General features: G+C 39.7%; 2 protein-coding genes across 2 annotated transcripts; both read left to right on the forward strand.

Annotated features, from left to right (window-relative positions):
• The first annotated feature begins 574 nt into the window (after nt 1–574).
• LOC143468496 (solute carrier family 15 member 2-like) lies at nt 575–6,144 on the forward strand. The gene is made up of 20 exons (XM_076965756.1): nt 575–837; nt 987–1,065; nt 1,255–1,396; nt 1,467–1,559; nt 1,829–1,928; nt 2,057–2,147; nt 2,217–2,294; nt 2,383–2,465; nt 2,574–2,663; nt 2,775–2,909; nt 3,019–3,140; nt 3,224–3,305; nt 3,394–3,555; nt 3,749–3,913; nt 4,313–4,359; nt 4,552–4,641; nt 4,734–4,830; nt 5,196–5,333; nt 5,463–5,570; nt 5,689–6,144. The coding sequence occupies exons 1-20, from the start codon at nt 742–744 to the stop codon at nt 5,839–5,841; spliced, it is 2,151 nt and encodes a 716-aa protein (XP_076821871.1). The 5' UTR covers nt 575–741; the 3' UTR covers nt 5,842–6,144.
• Nucleotides 6,145–8,165: 2,021 nt separating this feature from the next.
• Nucleotides 8,166–13,610, forward strand: LOC143468489 (solute carrier family 15 member 2-like). Its single transcript, XM_076965741.1, has 16 exons — nt 8,166–8,315; nt 8,688–8,770; nt 9,012–9,096; nt 9,309–9,543; nt 9,715–9,814; nt 9,972–10,161; nt 10,375–10,535; nt 10,667–10,801; nt 11,035–11,238; nt 11,413–11,532; nt 11,629–11,787; nt 11,913–12,094; nt 12,181–12,310; nt 12,509–12,625; nt 12,747–12,925; nt 13,029–13,610. The coding sequence occupies exons 1-16, from the start codon at nt 8,276–8,278 to the stop codon at nt 13,237–13,239; spliced, it is 2,331 nt and encodes a 776-aa protein (XP_076821856.1). The 5' UTR covers nt 8,166–8,275; the 3' UTR covers nt 13,240–13,610.
• Nucleotides 13,611–13,734: the final 124 nt, after the last annotated feature.

Here is a 13,734-nt window from a genome sequence, read left to right on the forward strand (position 1 = left end):
TTTTGAGCCAAATTCACGACATTATAGATGCGGCATGTACGTTCCAGACATTCAAAAACTAAACGAAAACATAAAACTAATTGTGTTGCGATTACTTGATATTTAAATACGACGTAGCTTAACTTTAAACGGGTTTTATTTAGCTGAAAGCTGGCCAACCTCATTGCATTGTGCAAGTTGATGGTGAGGTGTTTATATCGCCGATGCTTAGCTTGGTTTAACAAACATTTAAACATGAGTATATAGCCTATATGTGTGAAATCAGTGTGAAAAAGCCATCGTATAACAGCTCCTAGCATATGCATATTGCTAATCAGAGTTTGAAATGCACATGCTAATTATTCGTTAACGGGCTCGACTTAAGTTGTAAAGCCACTTCCGGACAACTGGATTTTTACAACAATCTCACAAACCCCAAAACTAATCTGTGACTGTATCTGCACAAAATGGGAACGAAACGTTCCTTTTAAGCCAATAACTACCCATAACCAGTGCACGATATATGAGCTGTGGTTCCCCTTCGTATTGTAATTTAACACAAGGAAATAATCAGCATAGCATACGGTCTAATTTCGTGACAAGGAAGTCTGGGTAATTTCCAGTGAGTTATGTCATATCTTGTGACGCAACGAAGCATATAAAAATTTTCAATGTTATTGCTTTGCCGAAACCTGTCAGCGAGCAGAGCAGTCAGCAAGGTGTAGAATATATTACAGCTTTATAATTCGATAAAACACAATAATGGCAAACCAGTCAGAAAAAACTTACCTTTTACCCAAATCTAATATCAGTGACGCTGATGATGCGACAGATGGTAGCAAAGCTTCAAGGAAAGAGGTACAAGCAACGATATAGGATAAGTGCAAGTGCAAGTGCTACCAATAAGACTTGTTAACATTGCCTTGCTTAATGCAATATTGCAATATGAACGCAGTATTTTGCCGAATTACATTTTGAGAATTTTTAGAAATTTTTTCTTTCTTAAGAAATCAAGATTTCCATTCTGTATCTTCTTCATCTTGGGAAATGAGTTCTGCGAAAGATATTCGTTCTACGGAATGCGAAGTGAGTGACCTTTGCCTTTTTTTATCGGCGATCGGTCGATTCAACCCATAGATATTGGTTGGGTCATTCTGGGCCCAGTCGTCCTGAATCATTTTGGCCATGGCTCCGTGGGTTGCTTTTTATGTTTTCATTGATAAAAAGTTCGGATAAATAATTTCTAAGCTTAATAATTTCTTTTCAAAACCACAGCCATCTTGGTTTTATATCTAAAATATTACCTCCTGTGGGATGCTACGACGTCGACTGCAGTTTTTCATTCCTTCAACGTCTTGTGTTACCTCTTCCCCCTGTTTGGGGCCATTCTGGCCGACAGCTGGTGGGGAAGATACAAGTAAGTCGCAACAAAAGTTTTTAGTCAGTCGTGGACAACTATCCTTTGTGAAATATTATTTTCCACTCAGGACCATTCTTTGGCTCTCTGTAGTGTACGCCGTTGGCATGGTGGTCAACACATTAGGTGCAGTTGGTCCATTGGGAAACTTGACTGCTCATGCGTAAGTATACAACCAGTGCTTGGCGCTTAATTGCGACAGTTTTTCATATCATCATTATATTATCATTTCATCATATCATCATTTCGTTTTTCGTATCATATCATCATTATGTTATTATTTCATCATATCATCATTTCGTTTTTCGTATCATATCATCATTATATTACGATTATATCAGTCAATTTCGTAACAAGATTTCGCTGTAAAGCAGCGGCAAAACTTGCCTAGGTTTAAAAGCATCAAATATTTGGATATTTCCCCTTTTGCAGAGCTTTGTCGTGCACTGGCCTTCTCATAATAGCGATTGGCACCGGAGGAATTAAGCCTTGTGTCGCCGCATTTGGCGGGGATCAGTTCGAAGCGGTTCAGGTTTCACGATCGCTTCCTGTTTATTGGTGTCATAGTTTTCTTGACGTAATCGAAGAATTATTGCGATAATCCGCACCGGCTTCGCTTCAAAGCGAACATATGAAAACGAATGAATAATTCTTATGCAGGAAAATTATCGTCGGAGTTTCTTCTCGCTCTTTTATTTCGCAATAAACGCCGGAAGTTTGTTGTCGACTTTCCTTTCTCCTTTAATACGAGGTGACGTATAAGAAGCGATTCCGTCATAGGCGGTATAAGCACAATTATTCACGTTTCCATCTTTTACAGAACAAGTCAAATGTTTTGGAGACGACTGCTATGCGCTTGCATTCGGGATCCCTGCAATTCTAATGGTGGTGGCTCTCGGTGAGTTGAATGGGATTTTGTTCATCCACGTGACAACACAGTTACGGTTAAAGTATAATGAAAAAAGTTAATTTTTTGCAACTTATAGTTTTCTTTGTGACGGGAACTCGCTGGTACAAACGACTTCCACCGTCTGGAAATATTTTGGTGAAAGTGACGAAGGCCATCTGGGTACGTTATCTAGTTCATTCCTAAACAAAGTGTTTCAACAACAAGTGTCCAGTACTTGAAAGGCCGTTGACTTGGCTGTTAAGTTTTACGTCGATATTTTTGACATAGTGCGCCATCAGAAATAGATGGAAAACAGAGAAGAAATTTCGGACCAAAGATCATTGGATCGATTACGCTCTAAGAGATGACGAAAGCAATGTAAACATCACCCTCAAAACGCTCTCATGCTTAGTGTTAAACAACCAAAACTAGGTCAAGTGACAACTCGACATATTCAATGTTTTTAAAATCGGGAGGTTTAATTTTCAGGCGACCCTACTCCGAGATATAAAGTACATGCTCAGCGTCCTAGTGCTGTTTATTCCCTTGCCCTTGTTTTGGACGCTCTTTGACCAACAAGGTTCAAGATGGACATTGCAGGCGGTGAAAATGGACGGATACGTGGTAAATGCTGCTGCATCATTTAACCTTGCATGTATTCAAATGCATGTATGAGGCTTAACTGGCACCACTTGTGCCTTCGATGATCTGATACTGTTGTTGGTATCAACAGGGAGGACTCCGAATATTGCCGGATCAGATGCAAATATGTAATCCGCTGCTAATTGTTATCCTCATCCCGTTGTTGGAAGTAACGCTGTACCCCTGCCTTCACAGATTCAAAATCAACTTCAGGTAGCCTCGTTTCACTTCCTGTTTTTGTGTAAGCGATTTTGAACTGACTCTCAGCAACAGCTTTGTTTTGTGACCAACCACAGCCCTCTTCGACGAATGGCGTTTGGGATGATTTTGGCGGGAATGTCTTTCGTCGTGGCGGCTCTGGTTCACATGAAGATTGACGTAAGCAGTAATCGCACGTCATAAAACAGCTTACGTCAGCAAATTTGTGCCAAAAGCGTTTTCAGAAAACCTGTATCTATCGTTTCAGGTGAATTACACAGCTGTTCCAGTGAATCAACATCAGACGAGTTTGAGGGTCATCAACGCAGCTAACTGCCCTCTAGTGGTCAACTCCACCGTTTATCCTGATTGGCGGGCGACTCGGACTAACGGAACCGTGATTGGTGGATTGCGTCTGGAGCCAACCAATGTGAGGTCTTACAAAGAAGTGGAGAATCTTGTTTTTTCAACAAATACTCTTCACTTATAGAAACTGATCTACCTTAAAAATTTTCAAAATAGCAGAATTGATATCTGAAAGGTTTTGAAAGATTATATTAATCCCATCGTGGTTTGTGTGAACGTTCACGTAAATTTAAAATCTCGTATCAACGTATTCTAAGGCGTCCGAAACTCTGGAGCAGTTTGTCCGTCCTGGGACATTTAAAGTGAGCTACCGTTGCGGTGATGACGTCACACAACAACAAGAACGGGTGCAACTACAAGGGCTGACAGTCTATGACCTCATAATAAGCAACAATGGTTCAAAGAGTTTGAAAGCTGTGTTGGTAAGATAAATATTTATTAACGAGTTAATCTTATTAATAAGTTTCTATTAAATCACGTGCCTTTTTCACCACGTGTTTGATTTAGATCGCATTTAATCAGAATGCGCGGATATTTTCGGTTCGATTTTTCGGTTTAATATTAACTTTGACCCCTCCCCGCTCGAATAATAACTGATAAAATTCGAAGAACATCGTTAATGTGCAACAATGCTTGCGCCACCGATCACTATGATTAAACAATCGCATATAAAAGGAATCATTGTTCAAATTCAGGCGGGAAATTCAAACACTTTCATAAATATTTGTTCAACAACAACTGTGCGTGATATTTTACGCTAATGACCAAAATATTATATTTTACTTTTCTTGCTTAATTCAATTCCATTCAAAAACTTGTAGTCCTCCCATCCGACCAAGAAATCAGACGATGGGAAGTCATTTGTAAGGTGAGGTGGTTTGTTGGATCCATCGAAATAAATGATATGATCTATGAGGTTATAACGGCACGATGAAAAGTGATGTTCTGCTCTTGGTTTTAATTAAAAACTTAAACCTGTTCAAATATTTGAAATGTTAAGACTTAGTTGAATATAGCAAAACCACCATTAACTTATCTATCTTTGCCCATTATACTTAAGAATCGTGAACATGCTAAACACGACGGTTAAAGTGAATGGAAAAACCCTACTGCCTGATAAGAGAGAGCGCCTTGCTGTGGATAAAGGGAGGTGAGCATACGTCTACCGCAACTGACGTTTTTATATCGGATAATAACAAGTTATGTTGTTTGTTTGCTTTATTATGTTGTATCTATGAGCAGGAATATCCTTGCAGTGCGAGCACACGACGTGAGCTACGCGATGAACTACTCTGTAGGCACCGGTGGATTATACACTTTGGTTTTGCGCGGAAAAAACGTAAAAACGATTTTCATGTAATTTATGTAAGAGCAACCACAGCGCTTTTTACCCCCAAAAAGCGTGTTTTCTTAAAGTGAACGTTGATTTAAAATTAAAGCCATTTGCCGTGGACGACTTTTATAGCATTTCCTACAAGTCCTTAGCAAAGATAGTGATTTAAAAATAGAGCCTCTCGCAGGACACACTGACACTGTTTGCGTCATAGGTTTAAATAGAAAGCATATAAATATTTGGGAAAGTTGCAACTGCCATAAGCGTGCTTTCCCATGCTTTGGCGCATGAGATAGACCGGAAATTCTAAGGTTCTTGTTTGACTTCTTGAGGAAGGCGTCACGTTCAAACTACTCAATTTTATTTAACAGGCTGATGTAACATTGCTTCAGTTCACGGATATCAATCCAAACGTTGTCAGCATATTCTGGTTGATTCCACAATATTTTCTCATCACGCTTGGGGAGGTTTTCCTCTCAGTCACTGGTCTCGAGTTCAGCTACAGTCAAGTGCGGTTAAATATACACCGATTGGCTGCAAGCACAACTTTGCCTTGTCGGCAAATGCCGTGTTGACTTCAGATTACGTAGATGCTTCTCAAATACTGTTATATTTCTAACTGCTTCGTGTATGTATAGGCCCCCCCCAGCATGAAGTCGGTGCTTCAGTCTTTCTGGCTTCTCACTGTGTCTGTGGGCAACATTATCGTCCTGATCGTTGCCGAAACAAGACTAATCACCAAACAGGTGCATTAAGATCGCTTTGTCATAAAAACAAAAATCGTTTTCATTTTTTTGTGTTGATTGTTGAAGATCCAGATAATCGGTATATTCAGGAAACAATAACGCTTATTTTATGACGTAGACCGACGAATATTTTCTTTTCTCGGGCTTGATCGCTGTCGCGGCAATTATCTTTATTATCCTGGCGATCCGGTACCGATATGTTGACGAATCGGAATTTGAAACTAACGACGACTCTTTAATTGAAGAAGAGTCCACCTTAAAGGAGGATTAATATTGATCCTTCTACCTTGTACTAAACTATGGTCTTCAAGTATTTTTGATATATTTTGCCGCAAACAACTTGTTTTGATCGAAGGTTTTCTTCATTTTATCTCAGTTTTTACACAATGTGCAACAGGCCAGCAATATTATCTTTGACGTGATACTGTTTTTTGCTTTGTTTCATCAAGTTGATTTCATATCATGGACGTGTATTCCTATTTCATATCATGCTTTATGCGACGTGTAATACTTTTACGCAACTGTTTAATCGTTCTCTATCAATATTTCCAATTTAAAGAAAATATTACGTCGGTTTGGGAAAGTTATATTATTGCATCATAGTTCCTGAAAGGTCATTGTTCCGAACAAAAGGAATTTGGTCATTTTATTTTTTCTTTGCAGCAGCCCAGTGCTCATGCTGAATATTTGTGACGTATTAAGCGGCCGTCACGTGCCTCGACTTGTTTGCTCAGCAGAGACATGCACAGGCAGGTAAAATATTGTCAAAATGAATCAGCAAAGCTTCAAAGCTTTTTCCCCTTTTTCTTGCAGTTATGATTTAATGCTGCTGACACCGGTAAACAAATATTTTCAAGCTAAAGAACTCAGCCTGACCCCGACATCAACAGGCTTCACTGCGCGATTGGTGAAATCACTACCCAGTGACAAATATGAGGTTTTCGAACTTTCACGTTTAGTCACATGGCACAGAGCTTGTTACTTTTCTACAATTTTAGTTCAACACAAGTACTACAGGTTGTTTGCTAATTCCTCCTCCAAAAATAACATACCTGGGGTTAGGAGAGGGCCTTTTTAATCATTATTTCGGAGGGTCCTTTTTAACAGCATACCGGCCTTAATTCGTCATGTACTTCAGGATTCTTCTGATCTTTCATAAAAAGTTGTGGTGGGAACAACCTCTTCTATTAATAACCTCACCATTAATAACGGTAGTTAGCAGGTTGATTATCAGAGTAACTTAGATGCTAATTACCATCCTATGCTGCCACCTGTCGGCAAATTGTAAGCTAGCTTTGTTTTTCAAATTTCTTTCACAACCTACACTTTCAAAGCAAAATTCCTTTTCCCTCAATGAAGAATGATGTCGATATTAGAAGAATGTAAAATTGTGCACACAATGAATAAATGAATGGTAATTCACTTTTCACGAGAATTTCAACGTTGGGGTCATTTCGACGTTGATTAGTCGTAAGTGTGCTATCTGGGTATCTTCTGTAAGTTTTTTTTTCACATTTGTGAAGATTTCGCAATCAACTTGACGTCGTGCGGTTTAAAAAACTCATCTGGTTAAAGCATCGATCAGGTTTGCTTTATTTTTTACTGTTGAAAACTTCCATTCTTGTTTTGGAGAAACTTGAAAATAAGATGTTAACCACGTACACGTCATAGTGGTAAACGTGACATCATTTTCCACATGAATGGTTTCACTTGTCTGTGACGATTGAAACAAACAGTTCCATCATTATCGAATCTGACATCTTAGTCAAATAATACTGAATAGCTCCAAAGATACTAAAGGAGCAATGGCGAGTGGTTTTTCTTTGTTAGTTGCTTGCTTCGCATTCATATGAATTTGCTGCAGAAAAAGTCGTGCAAATTTTATTGCTTTTACGACTTCGTTCTTTTCCGCCAACTCTTACAATTGAGCCTCGTCACTACCCAGTTATATTCTCGTCGACCCAAACAAGCTTTCATTTGTGAAAGAAATTTGATGCGAGTTTACATCTGTGCTTGGCTGCGTTCATTCAAGATTTCAGTGGATGCACCTTGTTAATGAGAGCTTTGCACAGTGTAGTTAAAAATATGACCAAGAAGAAACACGTAGATAAAAGGATGACGAGTAGAAGTAGACATTTCAATTGATAAGCACGATATATAAAACAATCGAATTAAATCGATTTCAAAGTAAGTGACTTATCGAATGATCTTATGCTCGTGTCACGCCTTCAATTAATCGTGGTCATTCAAAAAGCAGTAGCGTTGACCGAATTGTCGTATGTAAACAGCAGTCTTACAGACTTGCAAGTAAAGGTTTTAGAGCTGCCGTCTCTGGCCGCATCCTTTGAAAGAGGCGATTCATCATCGCGTTTGTCTGATCAGGCTGGAAATTAAAACTTTATGAAAAATGTAGATTAGCCCCAGGAAATTGCCTTTGAAGCCATCACGAGGTTTGACCGATACATGGCTCACATGCGCTGTAAACAGTTCAACATCTGCAGATGTCGAATCATACCGAAAGTTGCAGAGCGACGTTTTATGAAGTTTGCGAGCTATGCAAGGCGCATAAACTATAAACAGGATTTAAGTAACTTTTCTTTTCGTTATCATCTCCATTCAGTAAATGATAAAGCAGGGTTGTGCTTGTTCTCTGTGTCTGGATCTGCATCTCATGAAACTTCAAGAAATCTGACTGAAAAGACGCGATGTCGAAGAATCGCTTGAGTGACTCTTCGAGCGACCCAGGTGGGTGAAGATGCTTGTTGAGGACTTTTATAGATCGCGGTCTCGCAGCAGAGGCGGCAAGAAAACCACTTAAAAGATCTCGAATTATTTTAGAAATTTATTTTGTGAGGCTGTTTACTGCGGTGCAATGATAATTAATTTCTTTTAGTTTATTTGTTTGTTTTTTTGTTACCTAATATTTTGGTTATTGGCCTATGTGAGAAATGGGACGCAAAACCCGAAACAGATATTTAGAGATTGGAAGGTTTGTTTAAAGCGGTAAAGTTCGTGTGCTAACCCCACAATTATAACCTAGCTTTGCCTATCGCCAAGTGTTTGCGATATTAAGACTTAATGGAAAGAGAGAATAATGGAAGATGTTTGTACTTCCAGGCTCCATGCGCAAATCTGATGGCGGCTCGAGCAACAGTTCTGTCGTCATTGATGACAAGAGCGAAGAAAAACTCTCTTGCTCGGTATAAGTCGTTGCATTATCTGCTGATTAACTTGCACTGATTTTGTTACTTTGTTTTATTTGATATAAGTCGAACCATATCATGGCAATGACAATGCATGTGCAAACACGTAGTCATAAAATATATCAGGGTACAAGTTAAAGCAGCCATCATTGTGTATTGTGCATAATTTTGCAAACTGACGAAATCGATCACTGCTTGGGCCGTTTGAAAAGTTTAAAAGCACAACGTCTGTTTGCAGGAAGTGTGGAGCCAGTATCCGAAGCATGTCACCTTCATTGTTGGGAATGAATTTTGTGAAAGGTTTTCTTATTATGGAATGAGATGTGGGTAATAGTTTGACCAAGATAGAATGCCTTCATAACCTTTAAACTGAAGGACAAAATGAATATTATCCCTGATTTACTTTATCCTTTTAACGACTAAATAGTTGTTTGTTTATTAAAATTTTATAGACGTTGATAGCATATTTATGACTTTTACGATCCTCCATCACAAGGTAATAAAAATGTTATAACAACTAATTTAATATCTATAGCTGTTCTCCTGCTGTACTTGCGAAATTATTTGCATTGGGACGACAACACGGCAACGTCGGTCTATCACACCTTTACTGTGCTCGCATATCTCTTTCCGTTAGTGGGCGCAGTGATTGCTGATTCTTACTGGGGGAAGTACAAGACTATCATCGTTCTTTCGGTTGTTTACGTGTTCGGTCATATTGTTAAAACAATCGGATCGATTCCTTATGTACCAACACAGACTGCGCACGCGTAAGTTTTAACTTAGAGCCTGCTTTCTCTGCCGCTACTACAGCCTACTCTCCCTACTACTTCGAGCCTGCTATCCCACAGGCTTACGTTTTGAAAGCTGCCAGGCGCTCATTGTGTTAGGACAATAAAGTGAACCACAAACGGGAAAGTAACCAGTGATTTGTTTCTCAGAATTTTATCGATGTTCGGTCTCTTCTTCATCGCGGTTGGCACCGGGGGCATCAAACCTTGCGTCTCCTCGTTCGGTGGTGACCAGTTTTCGGTGGACCAGGTCGAGAAAATTGAACGAATAATTTAAACGTGCTTTTGGTGCTAATTTATGAAGATAATTTATGTTTAAGCTTTACGGTGGTGAACTTTTTGTATTTGAATTGAGCATCTAATTCTAATTGCTATAACAATGTTCATTTATGTCTATGATGACGCAGAAATACGTGCGGAAACAATTCTTTTCTCTCTTCTATTTCGCCATCAACGCCGGGAGTCTGATCTCGACTTTCCTGACTCCGATCTTTCGAGCCGACGTCGATTGCTATCCCGGCGAAACCGACCCTCAGTTCGATGAATGCTACGCGCTCGCTTTTGGAGTCCCCGCAGCTTTAATGGTCGTTGCTTTGAGTAAGAGATGTTAATTTCGATTCAATGAAGTAATGAAAGCGTGTTTGCTGTGTCATACATTGCATAATACAATCGTAAAAACTCTGAATAGATATTGTCGCCGCTGCAACTTTAATGGTTGTTTTTATGAAGACAAATTAAATTTTTTGGCATAGTTATAAATAATGGAGCTAACATTTACAACTGGTTGAATAGAACTCTAAATCTTTTCAGTATTCTTTGTGGCCGGTACAAAGTGGTATACAATATATCCGCCAGAAGGCAGTATATTCACCCGGGTGTGCAAGTGCATATACTCAGGCTGCAGGAATAGATGGAAGACGCCATCGAAAGAAAGGAACAAAGAACATTGGTTGGAATACGCTGATGCTACGGTGAGATGTGGATAATAATCAGCTAAAACGACTTTTGCAAAGTAGCAAGATGTCTTTGACCAGTTTTTAATCTATTAAGATATAAACCTACCGCAAGTTGCACGACCACGACAAAAGCATTCCTTTTTCAGCCGAAGCTTATTCGAGACACTAAATACGTGTTGCGGGTTCTGATGCTCTACATTCCTCTGCCCTTCTTCTGGGCCCTGTTTGACCAGCAGGGTTCCAGGTGGACGTTGCAGGCGATCCAAACCAACGGACATTTGGTGAGATGATCTGTATGGTTAACTACCTGATGATACTTCTCCTTGCGAGTACAGCGCCTGTTTTGTAACGTACATTAAACACTTGCACATTTCTCTGACAACCAACTAGCAGTGGTGCCAGATATAGCCAAGCAGTTTATAGCTTCGTATTGTTTTCCTTTCCTTGAGTTTTATCTACGTAGCTCTAGACCTGGTTCCGTTCAAGTCAAGTATATGCTGTATATATTCCGCAGGGTGGTCTACTCATAAAACCAGATCAAGTCGAGGTCCTGAACCCTTTGCTTATTGTCACACTGATCCCACTTTTTGAAGCAACTCTGTATCCCTTTCTCCGGCACTTCAAGATTCCTTTTCCTCCTCTTAGAAGGATGACCGTTGGACTCATCTTGGCGGGATGCTCTTTCATCGCAGCCGCTATTCTTCAAATTGAAATTGACGTAAGGACATACATAGGTGGTTTCATGATCAAAATCGTGTCACAATTCCGTTCAACTGTAACATCTCTACGAGAAGAAATGTTTCATTAATAGATTTTTAGTCAATAGTAAGATCAGATAAAGAAAGATCTTCCAGATTGTCTCAAGTCTCTGCGTTTCATTGCTACTTTGCAGAAAACTCTCACCCCGCTCCCAAAGAGCAACGAGTATGGCGTGAGAGTATTGAATGCCGCCCCTTGTGACATCAATGTTATACCTGACGGGTATGAACGAACCGTAGTTCAAAAGGAAAAGGTAATTTATACAATAACCATTCTTTGACCAGAATTTAAATATAGATAAGGTGGACAGATATCACCTCATCTCTCTATTATGACGTCTTTCCCGTAGACAAGTACAATTTTCTTCTACCGTCATGACGTAAAAGCATCGTTGGAAGTTTTTTCTTGCGATGGGATGAAGAACACGACAGAAGATGTTCCCTTCCCAGGGAAGCAGGAAGTGGTTGACTTCGTCATAAGTGGCAGCCAAGGAAACGTAATTAACGAGGTATTGCTCCAGAGATGAGTTAAGCCTGTACCGTGTGAAAATTAGTGTTTGGAGTTCAGCAGAGATGAACCTAAATCGCATCGAAGAAAACAAGTTAGATTTGACAAGAGTTGTAACCCGCGCAGGTCAGCATGATAACTCATAAGACTGAGGGCGGTGGCGGAAGATTCAGCGTCGTTAATCTGGATGAGATGAAAAGGACGCTGGCTGTCTTTGCCGTACCCTTAGACAGAGGAAAACCACCAGAGCGCGCCACAAAGGTTTTGTATTCGGACCGCTCCGACCCGATCGACGTGCCCTATGGAACGTACGCAAATGAGACTTTACCAACTTCTTGTCTACGGTGTACTTGAAATATTTGAAAAATGAAACCTGCTTCGTTTTTCTTTGCAGATCCAGAATTTTATTTTACCAGGACAATTATCTTGGCAATGGCAGCGACGTGTTAGTTGGCGAGTTTGAATTGTATCTCGACGTTGGAGGCGCTTATTCTGTTGTGTTTAAAAATGGTGATACTTTTTCGGTAAGCTTATTACACTTATAAAATCAACATGTTCAGAGGAAACTAGTTCACTGTCGTTTTCCGTTACCTGTAGAAGCTTTGTGTATTTTTACCATAACACATACAAAGGTACTTCAACTACCTGACACCATTGAATCAGCCTATAACTTAGTTTTATTTTTATCTTACTGCTAAGTACGAGCTTTACGTTTGTGGTAGACCCTTGATCTCAAGCCCAACATCATCAGTGTCGCCTGGATGATACCTCAGTTTGTCATCATAACCGTTGGTGAAGTCTTCCTATCAATCACTGGTCTCGAATTTTCTTACAGTCAGGTAACTTGGTCAATAAAAAACGTGTGTCATATTGCTGTGGTCATAAAAACTGTATCTTCAAGCGGTTTACCTTCACCTGTGCTTAGGCCATATTGGTTAACGCTGGGATGTTCTTGTTCAGGCTCCTCCAAGCATGAAATCAGTCCTGACCAGTCTTTGGCTCTTTACTGTGTCTCTTGGTAACATCATCGTCATCATCATTGCTGAAGCGAAAGGCATCGAGAAACAATCTGACGAGTTCTTCCTTTTTGCCGGATTGATCTTTGTCGCCGCCATCATTTTCATCTTCCTGGCATACAGGTGCACATTATAAAAGCAAGTTGAAGTCAACATTCAAGAGCAAGCCAACACAATATTACTCTTTGTTTAGCTTGAACTGCATCTTAAGTTGTGATCGCTTTAGGTACGTCCCCGTAGACGAAAATGAATTCGCCATAGAAATCGCGGAAGAAGAGAAGAGACTTAAAACGAAGGCAGAAGCGCACAAGAGGTTGGAAAGTGGGAAGAAAGGTGGAAGTGTGGAGGAAATTGATCCTCCTGCTTACGAAAACCACGCCGTGGACGTCCAAATTGATGAGAAACCAACCGAGTACAAGTCAGAGACACGTCTTTAACGGTACTGCTATTCCAAGCAGTTTTCAAATGACTTATCAAAACTTTAATAACAAACTCGTAGTTACATCTCTTCCGAGTATAATGTGATTGACTTTAACCAAGTGCCTTTTGCAAGCTGAACGTCATCAAAACAACTACAATTCATTAACCAACGTGTGTATATAAGCCAAGGAATCTAATGCTTTTCATGTGAACATCTTACAGCGATTGTTGTTTCCGTTTTGGTTCTTTGTAATAATGTCATCTGTTTTCCTGTAATTGTGACGCAACGCTCATAATCACACGCTCGCTGCGATGTTTATTATTATTTTAATATTAGAAGCTTCGGTTTGATTAGATTTTTGTCTCAAGTAAAGAAGTTATTTCTTTGGTTTTGCACAATCTATTTTCATCAATTGAAGTACAGGCAAATATAACAGCATGAGTAGCAGATTTACAGTAGGATTCAGAAACCGAATGACTTCGCGTTTAAAAGAATTAGTTTTTGAAAGTAT

The sequence above is a fragment of the Clavelina lepadiformis genome, chromosome 8, assembly GCF_947623445.1.
Source record: "Clavelina lepadiformis chromosome 8, kaClaLepa1.1, whole genome shotgun sequence".
Classification (NCBI taxonomy): domain Eukaryota; kingdom Metazoa; phylum Chordata; class Ascidiacea; order Aplousobranchia; family Clavelinidae; genus Clavelina; species Clavelina lepadiformis.